The 21,477-nt window shown below is 46.5% G+C and overlaps 1 protein-coding gene across 1 annotated transcript in view; it reads left to right on the forward strand.

Annotated features, from left to right (window-relative positions):
* The first annotated feature begins 1,570 nt into the window (after positions 1-1,570).
* Positions 1,571-21,477, forward strand: part of LAMB1 (laminin subunit beta 1) — a 43,349-nt gene continuing 23,442 nt past the window's right edge. The window contains exons 1-19 of the mRNA XM_026868347.1: positions 1,571-1,730; positions 3,740-3,813; positions 5,755-5,943; positions 6,035-6,098; positions 7,585-7,787; positions 9,048-9,168; positions 9,348-9,536; positions 9,908-10,087; positions 10,503-10,615; positions 11,594-11,673; positions 14,261-14,396; positions 16,445-16,603; positions 17,421-17,548; positions 17,997-18,120; positions 18,647-18,851; positions 19,004-19,147; positions 19,244-19,475; positions 19,955-20,118; positions 20,605-20,829. Of these exons, the coding sequence (XP_026724148.1) occupies positions 1,571-1,730; positions 3,740-3,813; positions 5,755-5,943; positions 6,035-6,098; positions 7,585-7,787; positions 9,048-9,168; positions 9,348-9,536; positions 9,908-10,087; positions 10,503-10,615; positions 11,594-11,673; positions 14,261-14,396; positions 16,445-16,603; positions 17,421-17,548; positions 17,997-18,120; positions 18,647-18,851; positions 19,004-19,147; positions 19,244-19,475; positions 19,955-20,118; positions 20,605-20,829 (2,890 nt within the window). The remainder of the gene's footprint in view (positions 1,731-3,739; positions 3,814-5,754; positions 5,944-6,034; positions 6,099-7,584; positions 7,788-9,047; positions 9,169-9,347; positions 9,537-9,907; positions 10,088-10,502; positions 10,616-11,593; positions 11,674-14,260; positions 14,397-16,444; positions 16,604-17,420; positions 17,549-17,996; positions 18,121-18,646; positions 18,852-19,003; positions 19,148-19,243; positions 19,476-19,954; positions 20,119-20,604; positions 20,830-21,477) is intronic.

Consider the following 21,477-nt stretch of genomic DNA (forward strand, 5'->3'; position numbering starts at 1 on the left):
CTGCGGGACCCCGCGCCCTGGCGAAGCAGCCGGGCCCAGGGAACCCCTCGCAGCCTTCGGTTCCGAACACCCCCCTCCCCTCCCCATCGAGGTTAATGAGGAGGAATGTGCCGCAGTAAATTCAATTAATACTTTATTTCAGGCTTACTCGGAGCCGTCTAGACAGCTTCCTGATCGAGAGTGGTCTGTAGGACCCGGGTAATGTTTTGGCCGCTGTTCCCGTAGTGCAGTTACATTTGTATGGTCTCCAAGTGAAAGGATGCAAATAAGGTTGTCTCACACATCTGGTGGAAAACACAAAGCTCGGTACTATTTAAGTCAGAAGCAGCTCACCAGACTTAAAATCTCGTGAGACAGAGTGGATGGGGGAGAAAAGTAAAATATCAGTTATAAAGTGGAACTCTGTTGAACTGAAAGTAAGGGGATAATCTCCGGCCGAATTTACTGCCGAGACAATAGGGCCGGATTCTGGCACTTGGAAGGAAAAGGACGGGAAGCAGGAGGAGCCCAGCCCGAGGGGCTGTAGCACTTGGCCTATTTGTGCCCTGAAGTTACCAAATCTTCCCCCGGCCCCTGCCTTTAGTTTTACTGTACTGCTCTGGCTACTAGAGTTAATACTTGATTTAACATGGGGTTTAGCTTTGCTGAAATATTTTCAGAGTATAGTGGGCTTGACTTTAACAACACTAGCATCTCTGGTAGAACAAAATAACAAAGGCACTTTGTCATGTTTTCTTGTCTTCAAAAATGCTGAAGTGCCATCGTAAAAAGTAGCAAGTTGTGGCATGGGGCAGGGGCTGTGGTGCTGGGGACAGGAGCCTGGTTTGGTTTGAGTCCGACCTTGAAGAATTGGAAAGTGGTGGTTTTGGGTACCAGGACAATGCAAACCCAGCATTGTTCATCGTAAAAGGGTTTTTGTCCTCCTGGTGAAGAAGCATCTGGCTTTCCCAAGTAGCACATGCCAGACTTGCACCCAGCTGTTTTTCTATGGGCACACCTTGTAGTGTGTGCAAACTGGGTTTATGTGCATACCTTAGGGTTGCAATCAAAGGTGAAGGCAAGGTTTAGGTCGGAGCTTGACAAGCTGGATCCAGAGTAAAGTTAACCCCATGCTGAAAGGACTTGTTCACTAAATCACCGATGGCCCCTTGGTGTCCTCTGAGCCCCACTGAAAGTATCCCTAATGCCGTGAACTTAAAGTTCCAAGCTAGCTCCCAAAAGCCAACATTATTTCTCAAAAGTTGTTGAAGGTGCAGTTTTGCATGTGTGCATTCTGTACAGAAGCAATTCAGCAGTTTTCTGTAGATGCTGCCTTTGGTTCTGACTTCTGCTGGAGAATATGTGTGCCGGAAGAGATTTCCTGAAACTTCTCCTAAAAATAAAGTTTATGGAATTCCTGGCATATTTTCCATTTTGCAATTTGCATTAATTCATAAAGGTAAATACACTTATTTCAACAAAAAAAAAAAACCTTTGATGACTCCTGCAGGCAAAATGAGTGGAATGTGATATAGATGGAAAATACTCTTATCTGCAGGAAACAACTATTGCCCCACGGATAAAATCAGTAATGCTGATTATCTTGTTGTTTCAGGAGGACAAAAAATGTTTCATATGTGACTCCGAGGATCCCTTCCATGATAGTCTCAATCCTGACAGTCATCGTATTGAAAATGTTGTCACCACCTTCGCTCCAAACCGCCTGAAGCTCTGGTGGCAGTCGGAAAATGGTATGGGTTTTGTCAGGGAACCATTTCCAGGACAGGGAGCGGCTTTCCCTCCTTTTGTGTAAGGGTACCTGTGGGTTTGCTGTTATCTCTGGCCTGGTGATTACTGCCAAGGGAAGGATCATGCTGTTGGAGGAGGGCTGACTGAAACTGGCTGCTTTTGTGTGCCACCGAGCGGTTCTTAATCCATAATGAAGCCCCCTCAGCCCTCTGGGAGTGTTGAAAAGAGCCGTCCCACCACTTTGCAAGAATCTTTTCCTAAATAGAGAAGTTTCCCACACTGGCTCCAGCTCTCCTTCGTGTTTGGGCAGCAGGAGCAGAGCAGCCTTCCAGGAGTGAGTATCCTGGGACAGTGCTGCCAGGGAAGCGCTGCAGGGCTTCCCCATGCCGCTGGGCTGGAGGGAGCCTGTGGAAGGAGGAGGTTTAGGCACAGAGCCGGGGGCTGCAGCCCTGCCTGCAGACCTCCTGTTTCCCTGTCCTACCCCAGGAGAGCAAAGCTAGGGATATCTCTTACTCTGCAAACTGCCTTCTCCCTCCTGGGCTCCCTGAATTCCTGTATCCATATGCCAAACAGTAAAATGAACACCAGAAACAATCCAGCTAGTTAAAAAAAAATATAGCATACTAGTTTGGTGATTTATTTTTTTTTCATCCTTCCTCTGTCCTTTTTACTTTTATGGTTATACTTTTGGCATGCCTTCATACACAGAACAAGGCACTGAGGTTTCTGAAACAGCAGTCCTACCCTGAAGCCTTAAAGCCAGCTGGACAGTATAGGATTTCTGCAAAAGGATTGGCAGTAGCTGTCTTACTCTATAAGAAAATAAAATGATAGCATTTGTAACATTTCTGCTGCCTGGTGGAGGAAGGTTTTCACAAAATCCTTTTTAACCATTTAGATCAGTTTAGCAAGCCTCTTGTCTCCAGCAGCTCTCTTCTAGTGTTCCAAATAATTCATGTTTTTTGCAACAAGCTTGGCAGCATTCACACAGAAAAGTTCTTAGCTCATAAGGTCATGAAAATGTCCTTCAACAATAAAAAACAAATGATTCCTTCTGTTCAATTCATGTTTTCTTCTATTCAGGCATACAGCAGAAGGGACCATTGCTGCACACTCCACATAATGTTGCAGCTGGATGAAAATTTAAGCTCTTTATTGGTTTATTATTGTCATTTCTTACCCTTTCTCCTCTTTGTAAATCCTGATTTTTTTTTTTTTAAATTTCTAACTACAGTGTATTAAGTATCCAGCTGTTTTGAGAGGTCTTTTCACATGACAAAATAATATTTGTAACTGGGTTTCTTCCTTTCTGCATAGAGTCCTTGACTGTAGGTAGTCATACAGCAGAATTTGGAAAACCTTTTGCTTCTCACCAGTTTCCTACCCCTCATGAGTGCAATGCAGGGTTATGATAGTTGCTTAGGGAGTGTTTCAAAACCAGGTTGTAAAGGGACTGTTCCTATGTCTGGGTGGACAGGAGGGCCCAGAACGAGTGAAGAAAGGTAGGAAACAGCCCTTACCAGCCATTGGTGAGGTCTGGGCTGTTAGGGCTGCAGAAGCCCCTGCCTCTGTTGCTGCCAGACAGGCTGCAGCATGTGAGGACAGCCTGGGGTCACCACACAGGTCTGGTCTCAGCATCCCCAGTTGAACCAGCCACTGGGTGCTTTGGTGCCAGGATCCAGCCCATAGCAGTCCCTATCCTTACCCTACATCTAGTGATGTTAGCCATGTTACAGAGGCTGAAATAACAGCAGTGCAGGCTCATGCTTTGGGTGTAACGTGTTTGGTGCAGATGATGCACAGGAATCCCATGTGTGATACACTCTTCAGCAGTTCCTTGGTGTCTCCCATGTACCTCAGTAATGCACTAACCCTCATATCCTTTTTTTGACGACAGAGCCAAATGGCAAACTCTCTGCACCACTCAAGTGAAGAACTTTGGGAAAATTCAGATGTAGAGGCTAGTGGGTGTCCTTGTTTGCTGCATGACTCCTTTTCTCTGCCCCTACAGGTTTGGAAAATGTGACTATCCAGCTGAACCTGGAGGCTGAGTTTCATTTCACTCATCTCATTATGACCTTCAAGGTAAGGAAGCCACAGCCTTACCCGGAACCCTAAGACAAGAAATGAGAGGTTTCATAGTCCTTCACATCTATGGGATATTTGGGATTTGGCCTTTGTCTGAGCTGCTCTGCCTGATTTTTTAGAGCGGCAAACCATTAACCCCTGCTGAAGTCATGCAGGATGGCTGAGTTGTGACTTGAGGCATGAGTTGTGTTTGAACTCTGGTGAGGCTGCAGAAGGAGTCATAGTGAAGTTGAGGTTTATGTTGGTGTCACTCTCTAGTGTTTGTGTTCTAGGAGATCATTAGATAAATCATAAAGTAGCAAGGATTTTTATTCTTAAAAAAAAAGTTGGCCATGGTACTGGTTTTCATTTGGCAAATGGAGAGGTCTTAAGGAAGAAAGAACATCTGTACACAAAGTGTCTTTGTTTCTTTACAAACAGATGTCTTGGAATGGCAGATTATGTCCCGTACATCTTAAATCACAGGCAAGCACTAATAGAAACCTTCAGCTGAGGTATCAGAGGCTGCAGTTTCTGCAGGGCTAAATCCCTGCTCTTCGCATGTAGACAAATTAATCTCTTCATTTCTACTTGTCAGAGAGCTGGTTCCTCTTTCCTGTGGCATTAGCTTATGTTTCTCCCCCTGCATCAGCGTGGTGGCTGAGGTGGAAGGTGGTCCTTTCTGCTGGACCCCAGCAGTAAGGGACCCCCAAGAGACCCCTGATTTGATGCCAGTTGTGCCCCAGTGGGCACAATGGGCTTCATCTGCCATCAGGAGGAAGACTATGGCAGAAAGATCGTTTTAATAATGATTTGTTGACTTTGTGTGGTAGACACTTAAGCTGCCTTACCTCTGGGTTGCTACATTTTTAGTTGGGTGAGATAAGAGTTTGTAAGTTGGATGATATTTTCAGCTGGGAAGCAGAAAGAAAATTTCTTTCCAGCTGTGACTGAAATGCTTTTTTGCTTGGCTCTGGGAGAGCCTGCTCTGAAAACTAACAAAGAGACTGTTGGCATTTCTTGGTAGGTGCAAGTCAGGAGTTAAATGAATACCTGCTTTTTGAAAGGCAATGCAGTAACTGAAACATGAGACTTTTAGGTCAGAGGGATTAAAAATCTTTTTAAAATCTCATTAGCTAGTTGTTCTAGAGTTGAATATGTGTAGGTAAGGACGGTGGTTTGTATGAAGCGAATGCAGCCTGCCAGAGTTTGGGCAAGGCCAGCTGGAGGAAGGTCATAGGGAACTGGAAGAGTCAAATGCTGCAGGAGTGGATGAAGCTGAACCTCTCAATCTCCTTAAAGAAGAAGGTTTTCTTAATGCAGCACAGAGGACGCCTGGCACTGGATGGTAGAGACACTACAAAAGGTCGTGTGATCAGAGAAAGAGAGATGCGTAACCCCAGGGACTTTCTGAACATCGGACATAACTGCTCAGCAAGAACTTCTGGACATCAGACCTGGAGGGGAAGCACTGAAAGTGGCCTCCTAGTCCCCAAGGCAGGAGAGTACGCCCATTAGGTCGTTAGCAGAAGATTAGGCAAGGAGGTGCACAAGGAAGAAGCCTGTGCTGCTTTCTACAAGCAGTGGAAAAAATCCTTTTGTCTCTCTAAGGCCCTGCTTTAGCCCCCAGTTTTGAGAAAAGATTTGGAATCCAGAAAACTTACAAGTTTGCTTATTCACTGTAAGCATGTTTAAGCACTTGGCCACAGAGTGCTATCTTTTTAAAGATAGGTGGTCTGTGGTTTTGTGTGTTACTTCGATGATCTGCCTCTGAGCAGGAAGTGGGATATCAGCAGAAAAATATTTCTGATATTTCCAAATATTCCAAATATTGGAAATAGTGCAGGGAGGGAGATTAAAATCCAGGCCATGTGAATTGCTCACACTTAAAAGCACTTAATGTAAATGCAAGTAATAATTAACCAAAAAAAAAATCTCTTTTGGTTTTCTTACTATTAGACATTCCGTCCTGCTGCAATGTTAATAGAAAGGTCATCTGATTTTGGAAAAACATGGCAAGTATATAGGTATTTTGCATATGACTGTGAGAGCTCTTTTCCTGGGATTTCAACTGGACCCATGAAGAAAGTGGATGATATCATCTGTGATTCCCGATACTCCGACATTGAACCTTCAACAGAGGGAGAGGTCAGACAGGTTTTTTTCAAATGTTTGTCATATAGACAACAGTTTCTGTTATTTTTAAAGCTGAATCTTTGTTGTACCATTTTTCCTCCAGGTAATATATCGTGTTTTAGATCCTGCTTTTCGAATTGAAGATCCGTACAGTCCAAGGATTCAAAGTATGTATGCAGTTACCTTCCAGGCTCATTTGAAAGCATTTCTGTATTTATTTTCTTACAAAAAACAGTAAGGCACAAACAAAGCCATGCATTTGCCCCAGTAAGAGTTTTGAAGTCATATGAATACATTTGTGGTATGGCTTCTTTTCCTGACTTAGACAGTGACTTGCTGGGAAATAACGATCAATGTTGTCAACTCAAGTGACTGTTCTTCCACGCATTGTTGTAGTTGGTCCTTTTCTTAATTGATTGGGGATTTATTTTCATTAAAGACCCCTCTCCCCAAAATACATGCAGTCGCCAAGAGAAACCTTGGAACATGATCCCATAATTGTACAGTATTCAGAAAGCAAACCAGAACTACAGAGGTACTTAATTAATTTTGCATTTCTAGCTAAAATCAAGGGAGTTGTGTTTTAATTTTTAGAACATCTGATTCATGATTTTGGAACAGTTAACCTTGGTAGTGCTGCATGGCTGGACCACACAGGTGTGGCTGTCAAATTACTGTAGCGTTTGTGTACGGTGATGACAATCCAGGTGTGCATAGGTAGAAAGATTTGTTGCTGAGGGTGTCTCAAAGAGAAACCTTGTGGGGCATTTGGCCTGAGTAGGGAGCTGCAGTGTTTGGCCTTAAACTTGACCTCCAATTTAATATGCATTCTCAGTTTCAGTTTGTGTCCTTCAGTGTAAAGCTAATTGGAGCAGAAGAGAATATCTGAAGTAGAGGAGTGTCTGCTAATTGCTCTATCAGTTGAATCTGCTTTTAACCAACATTTTAAAGGAGAAACTCTGCTTTCATGGGCTTGAAGTGCTTTTTCAAGCCTAGTTTCAAGGCTATAAGAAATTGCACAGGATTCGTAATATCAAAGTGAACATGTAGAACGAATTAGTTACTGCAATATTGTCTTCCCATGGGTTATTCCTTGAGAACTTCTTTGTATTTGGTCAGTGGTGGGGTCTTGCTTCTGTCAGCAAAATGTGACTAATTATCTTTGCCAAGAAAGTTGGGCGTATAATAAAGAAGAATTATTTGTGTCTTGTTTCCAACTAAGATTTTTTCCAAGAGGCTTGTAACTCTTAAAGCTCCTGGTCCACTTTTCAGCAGTTCCTTAATATCAGGTCCTTGCCCATTTTACATTTTAAAGCCCCAAAGAACCAGTGTCTTTTTGGTGGTACTGCTGTGCATGCCTTTAATATTTATGTTTGTGCCTATGTTTGTCTACAGACAAATAGACTAGTATTTTTACTGAAGCTTAAGCTAACTTAAACAGTGATCAACCTGTAGTAAAACATTGTATTTTTTTTTTTTAATTTGAGAGTATGAAGTGATGCGATGTGTGGTATTTAAGTGCTGAAATTAAACCTGGTCTAACCTGTCCATAGGAAGTGTGCTTGGGAAGTCACACCTGGCTTCCTCCCATTCAATACAATATCTGGTAAATAACTCCATAATCGCGTTCTTTTTTTTTTTTTTTTTTTTTTTTTCTATTGAAGATCACAAATCTGAGAGTCAAATTCATCAAGCTGCACACACTTGGAGACAATCTCCTGGACTCTAGGATGGAGATCAGAGAGAAGTACTACTATGCCATCTATGACATGGTGGTTCGCGGGAACTGTTTCTGCTATGGACATGCCAGTGAGTGTGCACCAGTGGATGGCTTTAATGAAGAAGTGGAAGGAATGGTAAATATTCATGATTTTCTGCATAAAGCTGTTCCTTTCTGTTCTTCTCTTCTAAATGATTTAAACACAGGTTTAAAGATGACATTCTGCCCCTGCCAGTCCCGCCCCAAATTTCAAATTTTCAAATAAGAAAAATTAAAACTATTCCTTCTCAGCAAACATACTTGTCATTACTGGTGTTAATCAAGCACAGAGAGCTCAGATTAGGTGAAAATTGGTTTAGCATTCTTTTTCTAATTATGTTAAAGAGCTGATGAAATTAAAAGGCAGGAATGCAGAATGGGAGTGTAACCTTATGGGGCCAGAGATGGGTGTGGGTTGACGTGGTTACCCAAAAATTAAAGTGAACAGAGACATCAAAGTATGAAACACCTTTGAGAATCAAACATGACCTGTGTTTGTATCGGTCATTATCAGTTGAGAAGTGGAGGTTGTAGCCCTAATTAACAGCAGGCTCTGAAGGAAAATCCTGCTGTCTGTGCAAGTGCCACATCCCTCCTGGGTTCTGTTTTTTCCCCATGATTTTTGCCTGACAAGCAGTAATAGCACCCCTGTTAATGAGTGAGTTATTAACTGGGTGAAAATGTGGAGGCATACAGGGAGGTTGTGTGGGTTGTCCCAGGGGCTCAGGGTGAGCAGGTACGCTTCATTGCTCTGCGCTTTTGGTGAGTGTCTCTACCTAAGCAGCAGCAAGACTGGCTGTGCCTGTAAAATCATGGCTCCAGTGCTGGTAGTCCCCATTGTCTATGGCAGCAGCTGTCACACAGCTACTGCTGGTCTACTTAGGGCCTGTATGTGTTGAAGGCAAAGCCTGGGGTTGATGGATAAAACCCATCCAAACTGTCTGTTATCTTTGCTTTGAGAACCAAGGTGGGGCTGGAAAGAAGGTGCTGGGCTAGTGAGTGCTGATATAACTAGATGCATGTTAATGGCTAATTAACAGCTAATAAACAGCTAACTTTTAGGTCCGGGAGGCTTCTGTGATTATTGAGGTGGAACTGTGCTCTCCTTGCTCATGTCTGAAAGTGTTTATTCAGCATTAGTTCCAGTAAGGAAAGAAGGACAGATTCTTACCTTGGCGGGTAAAGGACACTCCTGTGGTCCTTTTGTGTCTTCCTGCATGCAGTTATGTGCGTTAAAGTCTCCAAAACTATATCCATTATGTACTAGTTATATTTTGCATTATTGGGTTTTTTTCCCCTTCCTCTTTTATAACCAACTATACCCCTCTTTTTTTTTTAAATTTTTTTTTAATGACAGGTCCATGGGCACTGCATGTGCAGACATAATACCAAAGGGTTAAACTGTGAACAGTGTTTGGATTTCTACCATGACTTACCTTGGCGACCCGCTGAAGGCCGCAATAGTAACGCATGCAAAAGTGAGTTTGAGTAAAATGCAGAACTGGAGTCTGGTGTGAGTGTTAACATGCTGTTACTCAGGAACTTGTGACAGTATAAAAATCCCGCGTGTTCTTTGGTTGACTTTGGTGTGTCTTTTCTGCAGACTTGCATCTCCCCTGGGACCAGACTCTTACTTTGCTTTCTGTCTTTGTCACAGAGTGCAACTGCAACGGCCACTCCAGCCAGTGCCACTTTGACATGGCTGTGTACATGACAACGGGGAATACCAGTGGGGGAGTGTGTGATGACTGCCAGCACAACACTGTAGGACGCAACTGCGAGCAGTGCAAACCCTTCTACTTCCAGCACCCGGAGAGAGATCTGCGGGACCCTGACGTCTGCGAGCGTAAGTGCAGCCCTGCTTCTTGGGTTAGGGATAGCCATGGCATCCTGACTGTGGCACCCCAGGGCTTTCCCTGAAGAATTTGGGATTTACTGGCTTTATTTTGACCAGTGCCATGCTCCTGAACAAAGATCTTTGAGGGAAGGTAGTTCTTGAGCGAGCTTGGAGTTCTTGAGCGAGCGTGTCTGAGTTTTGTTTTCTCTTTGAGTATCTGGAGATTTATCTGATCATTACGTGTTGAACCCACATCATGTATAATATTTGCAGGAACGATACACTCTCTCTACACAGAAACTGAGTTAAATAATTCAGTGTGAGACTTGGCCTTTTCTTTTGTAGCAGTTAATAAAACATGCGCAATGCTTCCTTCTTAGCTTGCAACTGTGACCCAGCTGGCTCCCAGAATGGTGGCATCTGTGATCGCTACACTGATTTCTCCACTGGCCTCATTGCTGGACAATGCCGTTGTAAATTATTTGTTGAAGGGGAGCGTTGTGACCTCTGCAAAGAAGGTTTCTATGGCCTAAGTGCTGATGACCCAGCGGGTTGTCAGTGTGAGTAAAAACATATGTTTCTTTATGTGTGATCAAAAGCTCTCTGGGGAGCTGTTAGAGCTGGGAGAAATTGGTCTGTGGGGTGGGATTTTTTCTACTTTGTTTCAAGTTTTTGCTAAAGGAAGAGTGTCCTGTAGATTTGCCATAGCTTGGAGTCCACTCACCCTTAAAACTCAGTTCCCCAGCTGATCATTTTGGTGTATTCAGTGGAAGTAGCAGAATCCTTCTTATTTGTTTTTTATACGTTTCTAAGCCAGGGAAGTTTTACTGGGAAGGGTGGTGGGCAAAGTATGCAATTAATCTCAGTTCTGCAGAATTCAGGGGAAGTTTTAATGTAAATATTTAGGTTGGATACTGTCTAAAATGTAGCTCCAGTTCTGTGTTTTGACTTGCCTATTTGTATTTCCCAATCTAGCTTGTGCATGTAATCCTCTGGGTACCCACCCCGGGGGGAATCCTTGTGATTCGGAGACAGGAAACTGCTATTGTAAGCGCCTGGTGACAGGAAAGCAGTGCGATCACTGCCTGGTAAGGAGCTTACCATAAAATAAATTAGGAGATGCTGTTGTGAGGGAGGCTGGCATGCAGAAAGCATAGGTAGCAAGGTGCTGGCCTCTGTGTCTGCCTGCGAGTGGGTGCCTGGCGTTTGGGAGGGAGTGGGCATCTCAGGATGTCAGGAGCCATGAAGCACACTGCATTACGGGGAGCTGAGAGGCACGTCAAGGCAGACAAGAGTGTCCAGATCAATTCCCAGGATGGTAAAGAGTGAGATATTAGGATACCTGTAGTGATCTCTCTGAAAATGAGTGATCTGGGGCAGTTGTGCTGGAGCCCTCACTGGGGTGAAAGACAAGATGGTCAGAGAAGCACTGTTACAAAAAAATTGCTTTGTATACAGGCCATTATTTTAGGCAGGGATTACTTTATACACATACATTTCCATATAGTGTTTATGCATGCTGGAGTGTTACAGAAACACGCTGTCAGATAACTGGATGTGTTTGTATAAACACTGACAGGCTGTCTTATCTAAAAGTGAACTACATGGAAAAGCTAAACAAGTATGTCTGTCTGTCTGTCCAACAAGCAAGTTGCAGAGTAGCAGCCTGCAAGGGCATTGTCCCACACAAAGCCTCACAGCTCTCTGCTGTGGTGTGATGTACTGGGCTGTGTTTTTCCAAGCCTTTCATGGGTCAGGAGCCCAAACTGGTGTAAATGGTGCAGTAGGACTGAGGACTCTGAGCTTGGGTCTTCCTAAATCTTTACTTTTAAAGCTAGGCAGAAAGATTTTTTATTTTTTTTTCCCTCAAGCCCTTGAGATGGTCAGTAAAGTGGAGGGGAGCCAGTGGGGAGGTTGTGGGTGTAGACCCATAACCAGGGCAGCAGGATTCATGGGTTAGGGGGCAGTTTGGGCTAGCTTATGCTGAGTATTTCAAAATGTGCCTTTGGGGGAGACGCAATTAAATTGGCACTACGTTACAGCGCTGGTGATGTTTCTTCCTGCAGCCTGAGCACTGGGGCCTGAGCAATGACATGGATGGATGTCGGCCATGTGACTGCGACCAGGGGGGAGCGCTGAATAACAAGTGAGTCTCAGCCCGGTTACTCTCCTATAATCATTCACCCCAGTGAATTTCGCTTTGTTTGCAACCACATCCAGGGTTCAATGTGCTCTGGAGGAGGAGGTCTGGGATTGTTTCTGCTCCAGAAAGTGGCAGGTCTTGACTGCAGTAAGGGGTGACAGGGGCATCCATGTCTTTTCCATGCTGAGCAGCCTCTGTTTGTGCCACTGGTGCAGTTGAACACACAAAACTTTTCAGTGTAGCTCTGCCTTTGGTCAGCCAGGGTAGGAACCAGCCATGACTTGGGCTCTGCCTTGGTCATAACTCGTGGTATGGTCCATGTCAAAGCTTTGCTCTCACAAGATCAAAGCAGAAATCAGTGACATGGGCTGTCAGGCTGATTCTTGGTTTGCTCCTGAACTGGCCCTTTAGCCAGTCCATCAGTCTGTCCACCAGTGCTGGGGGAAGCATGCTAGGTGCATGGTACTTCTGCATTGCCCCAGTGGTGCTGCATGGGCTGGGATGTGGACCTGGAAGTGTCTACTGGAGAGGTGGAGATTTTTCTGAGAAAAGCTTAGGTTTTGAAGATGCATCCATCAGTAAGAGTGTGGAAGATCCTGGCTTAAATGCCAGGTTAGAGGGGTGCTGGGTAGCCAGACAGCTTCTCCAACCAAAGCAGTTTTCTGTGTCTTAGGTGTATGTCTGACCTCAGCCTTTTCAACAGCAGCACATTCCTTCGCTTTCCTTTTCCCACTCCCGCCCCCTTCCCTCCACAAACCCTTCGAAACATTCTGCTTTTCTCTAAAGCCAAAGAAGTTTCCCAAGGGGGTGGAAGAACTGTTTCCCACTGGAGCCCATGGGACCACACTGGGAGAGTTTGAGACTGGTCCTAGTGTGACTCCTGTAAGTTGTCATAGCCTGTGGACACCCCATCTGCAGTGGGGATGACGGTGGGAATGTCCCAAGGGCCGTCTCTTCCCTCCTCCCCCGAGTGAGTTATTGTCCCTTGGCAGACAGCAGTGTGGTTGTTAGTGATTATTTACTCCTCCGTGCTGGCTCCCTGTGGACAGATCAGTTATGTGGCACAGCTCCTAACGGCTCCCCTGGCACAGCGCCTTCCAGGGGTTTGGTGTATGGCTCAGCCGCAGCCCTGCAAGGCTTTGCAGCCTGTTTCCCATGCGCTGAGCCCAGCAATTGCAAAACCACGTGGGGAGGGGACATGCCGTGTTCTGGCATGGGCAGAGAGCAGCTGCAGGAGAGCTGCGGAGCCAGGCTCTGGCTCCCGTCTTTGCTCTCTAACATCAGTGGGAAGGGGGAGCTTTACTTTCCCCAGGGCTCCTCTCCTCAGCTGCTGAATTGCTGCCTTCTGGCTGGAGTTCAAGGAGTGGGATGCAGCGCCTGGGGCAGCTGCACCTCGCCCGAAATTCATCCCAGTGCGAAATTCATCCCAGTGCGGAAATTCATCCAACTACTGTAACCCAGGTGGTGGAGTCATCGCCATCCCCAGAGGGGAAATTTCTCAGCTTCCTTTCTGGGCCAGCTAGGGCACTTCTGGCATCTCAAAGTGAACATTTAAGTGAATCTCTGCAACTTCAAAAATGGTTTCAGTTAAAAATTACTCTTGGAATGGAGGCTTGAGAAGCCTGGAGATTTTGCACGGAAACCAGAGGGATTAGACTTTAGAAAAAGTTTCTAAGATTCACTCGGATTTAAAGAAAGGGCTGTATTTCAGTGGACCAGAAACCAGTCCTATGAAAAAGTGTGACTGGGTGTGTGCAAAAATACAACTTGCTCAAGGATTCTTTGTGATGCAGTGTGGACTCTTGGAGGGCAATAAAACCACCAAAATGCAGTTTGGGGATAGAGCTGTATTGAGAAAAGAAAATGGCTCATTATGAAGGTAGTAGAGCTGCTGTATGTCACCCTGGACAGACCTTCTGCATTCCCCAGGGATGGCTGTCTGTCCCACATCCTTGGCTACATCCATCCTACTTTAAAGCAGCCAGATAGGGTTTTCCCCTGTGCGTAGCTGCTGGTGGGCGACCTCTCGAGATGTGCTTTGAAGTATATGAGAGCAGCTTGACGTCTCAGGGCATGCAAGGTCATGCACGTTCTTGCTTTGCCCGAGCCCATACAAACAGATACGGTGCTTGCATGGCCTGCAAGCCTGAAGTTGAGGCTGCCCTTGGCTTGCAGGACAGACATGCCTCTTGGCTACATCAGTGGTAGCGAGTGAAGCTCTCCCAGGACTGCTGTCTGGCCTCAGGGAACCGCCTGCATCTGTAGTATGAAATCCTCTTGCCATCCAAACAGAGGAAACCACATGCAAACTGCCTACTGGAAATGGTCTCTGGCCCGTACTCGTTCCCAGCCTGAGTTGTTTGGGAGAATGATATTTGGGTTGAACCAAGACTGTGCCTGGGACTGTGCTGCCATTTTAGTAGTGCAGATGGTCCAGCTGCAGAGCCTGAGAACATCTCATGTCTAGATGCAGCTGTGTCCAGAAGTGCTTCTCCTCCTGTGTAACTTAAAATGTCAAAGTGGAAGTTAGCTCTAGCACTGTCTTGGCATAGCCAAGATGTGTTGTAAATTCATTGCTCTTCCATTTCAGCTGCTCGAGTCAATCTGGCCAATGCGAATGCCGGCCCCACATGTTTGGACGCCAGTGCAATCAGGTGGAGCCTGGCTATTACTTCATTTCCCTCGATCATTACATCTATGAGGCAGAAGAAGCCAGCTTGGGTCCCGTGAGTAGCAGTTTTAGTGGGCTGGTGTGTCTGGACAGCTGTGGGAAAGTTGTTTCACCATTTGGGTGTTGGAAGCATCTGGTTTATACCCTGAGTGTTTTGCAATTAAAATGTGGAAAACACAAAACTGAATTGAATCAGAAAACTGTCAACCTGTTCCACTTCAATATTTGTATCGATAAATAGTGTAGTAATTTAGTGGGGGAAACTGCCATTTTTATTTTAAAATCTGTTTCTTTGATCATGGCTGTACAGTTCGATCATGGCTGTCAGCATCCCTCTCTGTACCCCACTGCACACACTTCTCCTTCCCCTCTTATCTCAAGAGCGGTGGGACACTGACTCTTCTCTTTGGTGCCACTGAAACCAGGAGGGAACAAAGCACGCATTTAAGCACACTGCTGCAATTTTTAGAGTTTCTGTACATCAGTAGCATTTCTTTTATTAATGACTAAACCCATAGTTGATTGTGCAAAAACCTGTTTTTATAAGCGAGGTTGCCTGTGGCTTGTTTTGCCTGCTGGCATGGTATATCAGGATCTCTGGCTCTTTCTGATCACCACCACATGGCCTTGCTTTTAGTTCGTTAACAACAGCTAGGTGATTACATCAATTATTTTTGCCTCCAGCAAGGAGTCAGGGAGATGAGATAATGGTTTCTCTAAAGCAGCAGTCTGCTTGCAATTGGGGTACTTGATCCTAATTAATTTATTTCAGGCAAAATGTAGCCACTTTGCAATTTCAGCCAAGGCAGAGGATTTTTGCTCTTAGGTTACTGCAGAGAGGGAAGACAGAGCAGAGCAGAAGTTGGACCATAGCAGAGGACATGTGAGCTGGCACAGGGTTTTTCGTGCATTTGTGTCTGTCCAGCTGGGAGGTGGTACCTGAGGTCTTGCTTAGGCTCGGGGATGGAGGAGCCTGGCGTGAAAACCCACCTTGCCAAGCAGAGCAAGGGGATGTGCCTCTGATTTACCTTTTGAAACCTTCAGAACAAACCATTTTAAAAACTGCTAATATTGAAAACCTTTCTCTTAAATCTGGTGGCAGAATGAAACTGAATTCCCAGCACAAGGCAGAATGAAGTGGCAGAGAGTTGCAGGGATTTTCAGATGGTGCCAAGCCCTGTGCTCTCCACAGCTGCATGCCCTCACTCACATCCCACCTGCCATCCTTTCTGGGGAGCTCCGACCCTTTGTGCAAGGCCAAAGGGTAATAACTTAGAGCCAGGCTCTCTTCAAAATGTGTCAGAATACATGAGAGGACATCCTGAAGTGATATGCATATATATAGACATTTCCTTACATTTTATACCTTTCTATTGAAGTGACTTCCTTAGGAATGTACAGGATGTTGTTCTGTTGAGAGAACTATTTGTGGATGCAGATCTATTTGAAAGAGGAAGTTTGAGCACCACACATTTCCATTTTCTGTTGCCTTTTTCCTCCTCTTTGCTTTATGTAAAGAGTAGCAGGTAAAAACCTGGCACCTCAGACTGAAAGAAGTGACCATGTATTGATTTGGCTATTAAATATCTATCAGATAAGGATCTCTGTCATTTAGTGACACCCTACTTATGACAACTGTGATACGCTTTTTAAATGTTATCCTGAGCAGTGGTTTGGTTTGGAGTAGGCTGGTGTAGCCAGGAAGTAATTAGCACTTAGCTTGGGCAGTTACATGCCACTGCTATAAATCCAACTGTTACGAGTATGATGTGAATGTCCTTACAGTGAATGAGGTGTCGTATCTGGGGGATTAGTTACTTACAGCAAGTTTTAAAATTTAAATCTCCACCATAACAGAGAAATGGATGAAAAGTTGTGCCGTGTTTATTTTTGTCTTTCTCGCTTTTTGTATATCGTTAAGTGGAAGGGCAACGGTGTGCATGCATATGGGTTTAGAAGAGAATTCATGTTCTCTGGGTTGCAGACAATGAATGCTGTGATCCAGATGTGATCCGTCAGCAGAACTCATCACTTCATACACTCCCATGGGGCTTGGAAATTTAATGTATCAGTATTAAAAATCTCTGTTCCCTGTTTTTGTAGGGAGTAAACATAGTAGAGCGCCAGTACACACCGGACCGCACACCATCGTGGACAGGCATAGGATTTGTAAGGGTCCCTGAAGGGGCGTACCTGGAATTCTACATTGACAACATCCCATACTCCATGGAGTACGATATTCTGGTTCGCTATGAGCCGCAGGTAGGTCTGTGAGTGTGGGCTTTGCTGCCTCCTGGCAGGTGCTGGCTCTCCCAGTGCATGACTGACAGGAGCTTGGCGCTCCCAGGAGTCATCAGGACTCGAAGACAAGGATGGACACTCAGTTAAATTCTGAGATGTGTGAAAATCTGAGATGTTGACTGTTACTAGTATTATCTGCTTTACAATTTGTTTCATTATTGCATTGTTTCAGCACCTGTTTAATGAGCAAATTAAAAAGTGACAAGTCCCGTCAGGGCAGATTAGAATATAAATTTGGCATCAGCCAGACAGCCTTCTAATGGGTGTGCTGTTACACACTTTACAAGAGAAATTACCCATCTTGGATGTTGAATGCCTGCAGCCAAGTGTTTGCAAGCAGTCAGTTTCAACAGTGAATAATTTTCAGGGTGAAGGGAAAGAGAAGAATCCCTCCAGCTCCTTATCTAGAGCTTGGCAGCAGTTGACTGCAGTGAAATACTAAGGTGCAGTAGCCAGAGGTTTGGGGAGAGGAGGTCTCCAAATCCTGCACTGGTGCTGTGCCACAGATGGGGCACCTACACCATGTCATGGCTTTTTTGGAAGGGAGGGAGGGAGGGAGGCTGGCTGCTGGAGGGTGCCCAGGGGCACTTGCCTTGTCTTGTCTCAGCCCAAACCTACGGCTGGTAGATGCCCCATTGATGCTAGAGCTGCAGCTCCATCCTCCCTGAAGCACAGTGATCACCCTGTCTGTGTGCATGCTTTTCCTGGCCTGAGCTCTGGGTGCTTCCGGGAGCTTACAGCCATTGCTTGATGCTGATCAGCCTTTTTTTAACCCCAGTTGCCAGATCAGTGGGAAAAAGCTGTGATCAGCGTCTCACGCCCAGGCAAGATTCCCACGGGTAGCCGGTGTGGCAATACAGTTCCCGATGATGATAATCAGGTCGTCTCACTGTCACCCGGCTCCAGGTCAGTATGACTGGATGGGCCAAAATGAGAAAAAGCATTTAAAAAATTGAAACAGAGTAATGTCACATTTTCAGTTTGCTGTGACCTCTATGAAAATGGATGAAATTTATTTTCCAGTGGGTTATAAAAACATATTTAATGTCTGTAGACTCAAAACTTTTAAGTTTATTCTCATTTTCCAATTTGTTTCTTTCACCGAGTAAAGGCAGGGCTGGGGGGGAAGTGTTTACACAGCCTGTGAGTGAACATCGGTATGACTCTTCACCTCACTGATAAGCTTTTCCGGCTCTGACTTGCACAAGCCTCCAAACTGCCTTTTTCACATCGTAGCTTTTGTTCTGCCTGGTCTTGGCTGCTTTCCGTTATCTTGATTGCTTTACAGGGCTACCTAAAACGCTTTATGGTGCTGGATGTTTGAAGTAAGAATTGTTTCCTGTTCCTGATCCAGATATGTTGTTCTGCCGCGGCCCGTCTGCTTTGAGAAGGGGTTGAATTACACCATCCGCCTGGAGCTGCCCCAGTACTCCTCAGTGGATACGGAGACAGAGAGCCCGTACACACTCATTGACTCTGTGAGCAGAAGTTATTTTGGGGATGCACTGCGGTAAAAGTGTACTTAAAAGTCTGAAAGTTTGCCTCTCCTCTGGCATGTGTCTGTGTAAATCCAAAGTAATATTTTACAATGTTGCTTACATCTATAGCCAGAGTTTAACTGAACAATGTAAAGCGGCATAGATTTCTTCAGTCTCAAAGTATGTGAGTTGTTTTTCTGCTAAGAGGCTTTTGTTGTATTTTACAGGACTGCAGCTAGTTTCACAGACTTGTAGGATTTTTTTAGGGAGGCTAATGTGTGCCGTGTATGACATAAATGTCAACATCAACCTTTTTCTTTTGAATGGATAGAATTTGGTAGATTTGGTAAGACTTGGAGATAACCAAAAACTAGAGAAATAGTAATTTCCCTTCCAAATTCTGTCTGGCTGTTTGCCTTTTGGCCAAAAAAGGATAATAGGAAGCAGGGTAATACTGAATTTTCACAGTTTTGGTGGAGGCTATTTATAAAGAGTGACACTTTGTCATTGTAAAATTGTTTTGTAGCTTGTTCTCATGCCATACTGCAAATCACTGGACATATTCACAGTGGGAGGCTCGGGTGAAGATGTGGTCACAAACAGCGCTTGGGAGACTTTCCAAAGGTACCGGTGCCTGGAAAATAGCAGGAGTGTTGTGAAAACCCCCATGACGGACGTCTGCAAGAACATTATATTCAGCATTTCTGCACTATTACACGAGACCGCGTTATGTACGTAACCATCTACTTGTAGGGCAAACTGCGCCTGTATGGTGCTTGCAGGCAGAGCAGTTTGCATGGGGAATGTGTGTGTGTGGGATGGGGCAGGTGGTTTGTGTCCGGTGCCACAGTACTCACTCCCCCCAATGCTTTTCTTCACTCAGCATGCCAGTGTGACCCCCAGGGCTCTCTGAGTTCAGTGTGCGACCCCAGCGGAGGACAGTGCCAGTGCCGTCCCAACGTTGTCGGAAGACAATGCGACAGATGTGCCCCTGGCACCTTTAGTTTTGGACCGAGCGGATGCCGACGTATGTTAAGTCCTTGGCTCTGGGCTGTGCTGTGGTCGGGGCCCTGCATTTAGGGCTTGCCGTGGAAACACAGCCCCTCTCCCCCTCTCCTTGCAGCGTGTGAGTGCCATGCCAGAGGCTCTTACAACGCCTTCTGCGACGCAGAGACGGGCCAGTGCCACTGCTTCCCCGGGGTGTATGGGCGGCAGTGCGACCGCTGCCTGCCCGGCTTCTGGGGCTTCCCCAGCTGCCAGCCCTGCCACTGCAACGGCCATGCCGATGACTGCAGCCCGTACACCGGGGAGTGCCTGAGCTGCCGGGACCACACGACAGGGAACAACTGTGAGAGGTACCGTGCGTGCCCCCTCCCCAGCCCTCTCTTTCCCCACAGCAGGATGGGCGCAAGCAGCTGTGCCCCTACAGTAATGCTGCTCAGGTGGGTGTGAAGCCACAGGGAAAGCCTGTGGGAGCCAGAGGAGTATGGGAGTGGGGACCCCCTATTCCCTGCCTACAGCCTTGTGCCTTCCCAGCAGTGCCTGCCCAGGCAGCTGAGAGCACGTTGCAGGACCCCAAGGCTTCAGAGAGGCTTTCATCATTGCAGGCCTCTCAAGAGTCATCTGCCTTGAGTCTCCTGCTCTTACACTGGCATTAAGCCAGACAAATTTGCCTCTGTGGGCACAGCTGCTCAGGGTCTGAGTGGCATGGGAGAGCCATAAGGATGTTTCTGCCCTTTGGTTCTTCACAGGGGTTGAAAACCTGAATGTAGTTATGGCAAGGCTGCAGTCGGTTTGCCTGCATCCCCTACATGCCATGTACTCCCCTGTGCAGGTGCCAGGCTGGCTACTATGGAGACCCAATCCTGGGATCAGGCGACCACTGCCGCCCCTGCCCTTGCCCTGATGGCCCCGAGAGTGGACGCCAGTTTGCCAGCGGCTGTTACCAGGATCCAGTCACACTGCAAGTTGTGTGTGTCTGTAGCGTAGGATACATAGGTACTTGTGGGTGCGTGGAGGGGGGCTGGTTGGGTTGAACCTCCCTGTGAGTATGTTCCTATGGGTTATTGGGTGTGACCACAGCACCAGGATCAATGTGTTGCTACTGGAGGTTGGCAGCACTTGAAAGGTGCCAGGGCAGAGCGGCTTGTGCAGGTGATGCCACTGTGAACCTCATCCCCAGCAGCGTGGTGAGAGACGATGGGTGACTGGCAGAGTTGGATAGGACAGCATGGAACCGAGGGGATGAGCATGCTGGTAGCTGGGTTGCAGCATTGTGCCTTGGTGCCCCAGGCAGTACCATCCGTGCCACACAAAGCTGCCACAGTCTCACCAAGCGCTGCCTCTGTTGCTTTGAGCATGGTCTAATTAACACCCCCCAGACCGTTAATGACCGTTATTGTCTTGCCTCAGTCTTGCCGTTGACAGGACTGCGCGCTAGCAAGCCGCGATGGTAATTCCCACCGTGCCTGTTTGTTCAAACAGGCAGTCGATGTGATGAATGTGCGTCTGGCTTCTTTGGGAGCCCCGACGAGGTTGGCGGTGCCTGCCAGCCATGCCAATGCAACAACAACATCGACACCACTGACCCAGAGGCCTGTGACAAGAAGACAGGAACATGCATGAAGTGCCTGTATCACACAGAGGGCGAAAACTGCCACCTCTGCAAACAGGGCTACTATGGGAGCGCCGTGCAGCAGGACTGCAGAAGTAAGTGGCGAGACATGGCCACAGCCCCTCTGCCAGCCATGTCATGGGGCGTCAGCAGCTGCCTGAACTCTTTTAAATTTACCTGGGAGCATTTAGGGTAGAGGAGAAACCTTACTACCTCCAGCTGGAGTTGTGTGCAGCTGCCCTGCAGCTCAGCGGGACTCCTGGAAGGGATGGGGAGTCCTTTACATTTGACAGGGAGAGCAAGGACAGCATCTAGATGTGGTGAAAGGATCAGGCTTTTGTGGGAGGGGCATTTCTTGCCCTCTTGTTAGCTATCTTTGTTTACCTCTTCTCCAGAGATGGGGGTGGCGGGGTGAGGGGTTTTTTTTGTTTACACCAGCATCCCTGCAGATGTGTCTGGACAGTGGGAGCAAGGACCATGTTGGGGAGCTGAACTGGGCAGTAGGGAAGCAGACCCTCCTCTCTTGGCACCAGACAAAGCCCAGCAGAACAGATGGGTCATGAGGTGGGCAAGTGGAGCCCTGCTCTGCTTGGCACAGCATCGGCCATGCCAGGCAGATCCCCCACCGTAGCCGGCTGACGAGATCCAGACAGAGGCTGGTTGTGTACAGAGGGAGGAAAAGAGAAGTGGGCGAAGGCTGGGCTGCTTGAGTGAGGGGCTCCTGTCACCTCCTGTGTGCTGGG

This window comes from Athene cunicularia (assembly GCF_003259725.1).
Source record: "Athene cunicularia isolate RWA chromosome 1 unlocalized genomic scaffold, athCun1 chr1_part2, whole genome shotgun sequence".
Lineage (NCBI taxonomy): Eukaryota > Metazoa > Chordata > Aves > Strigiformes > Strigidae > Athene > Athene cunicularia.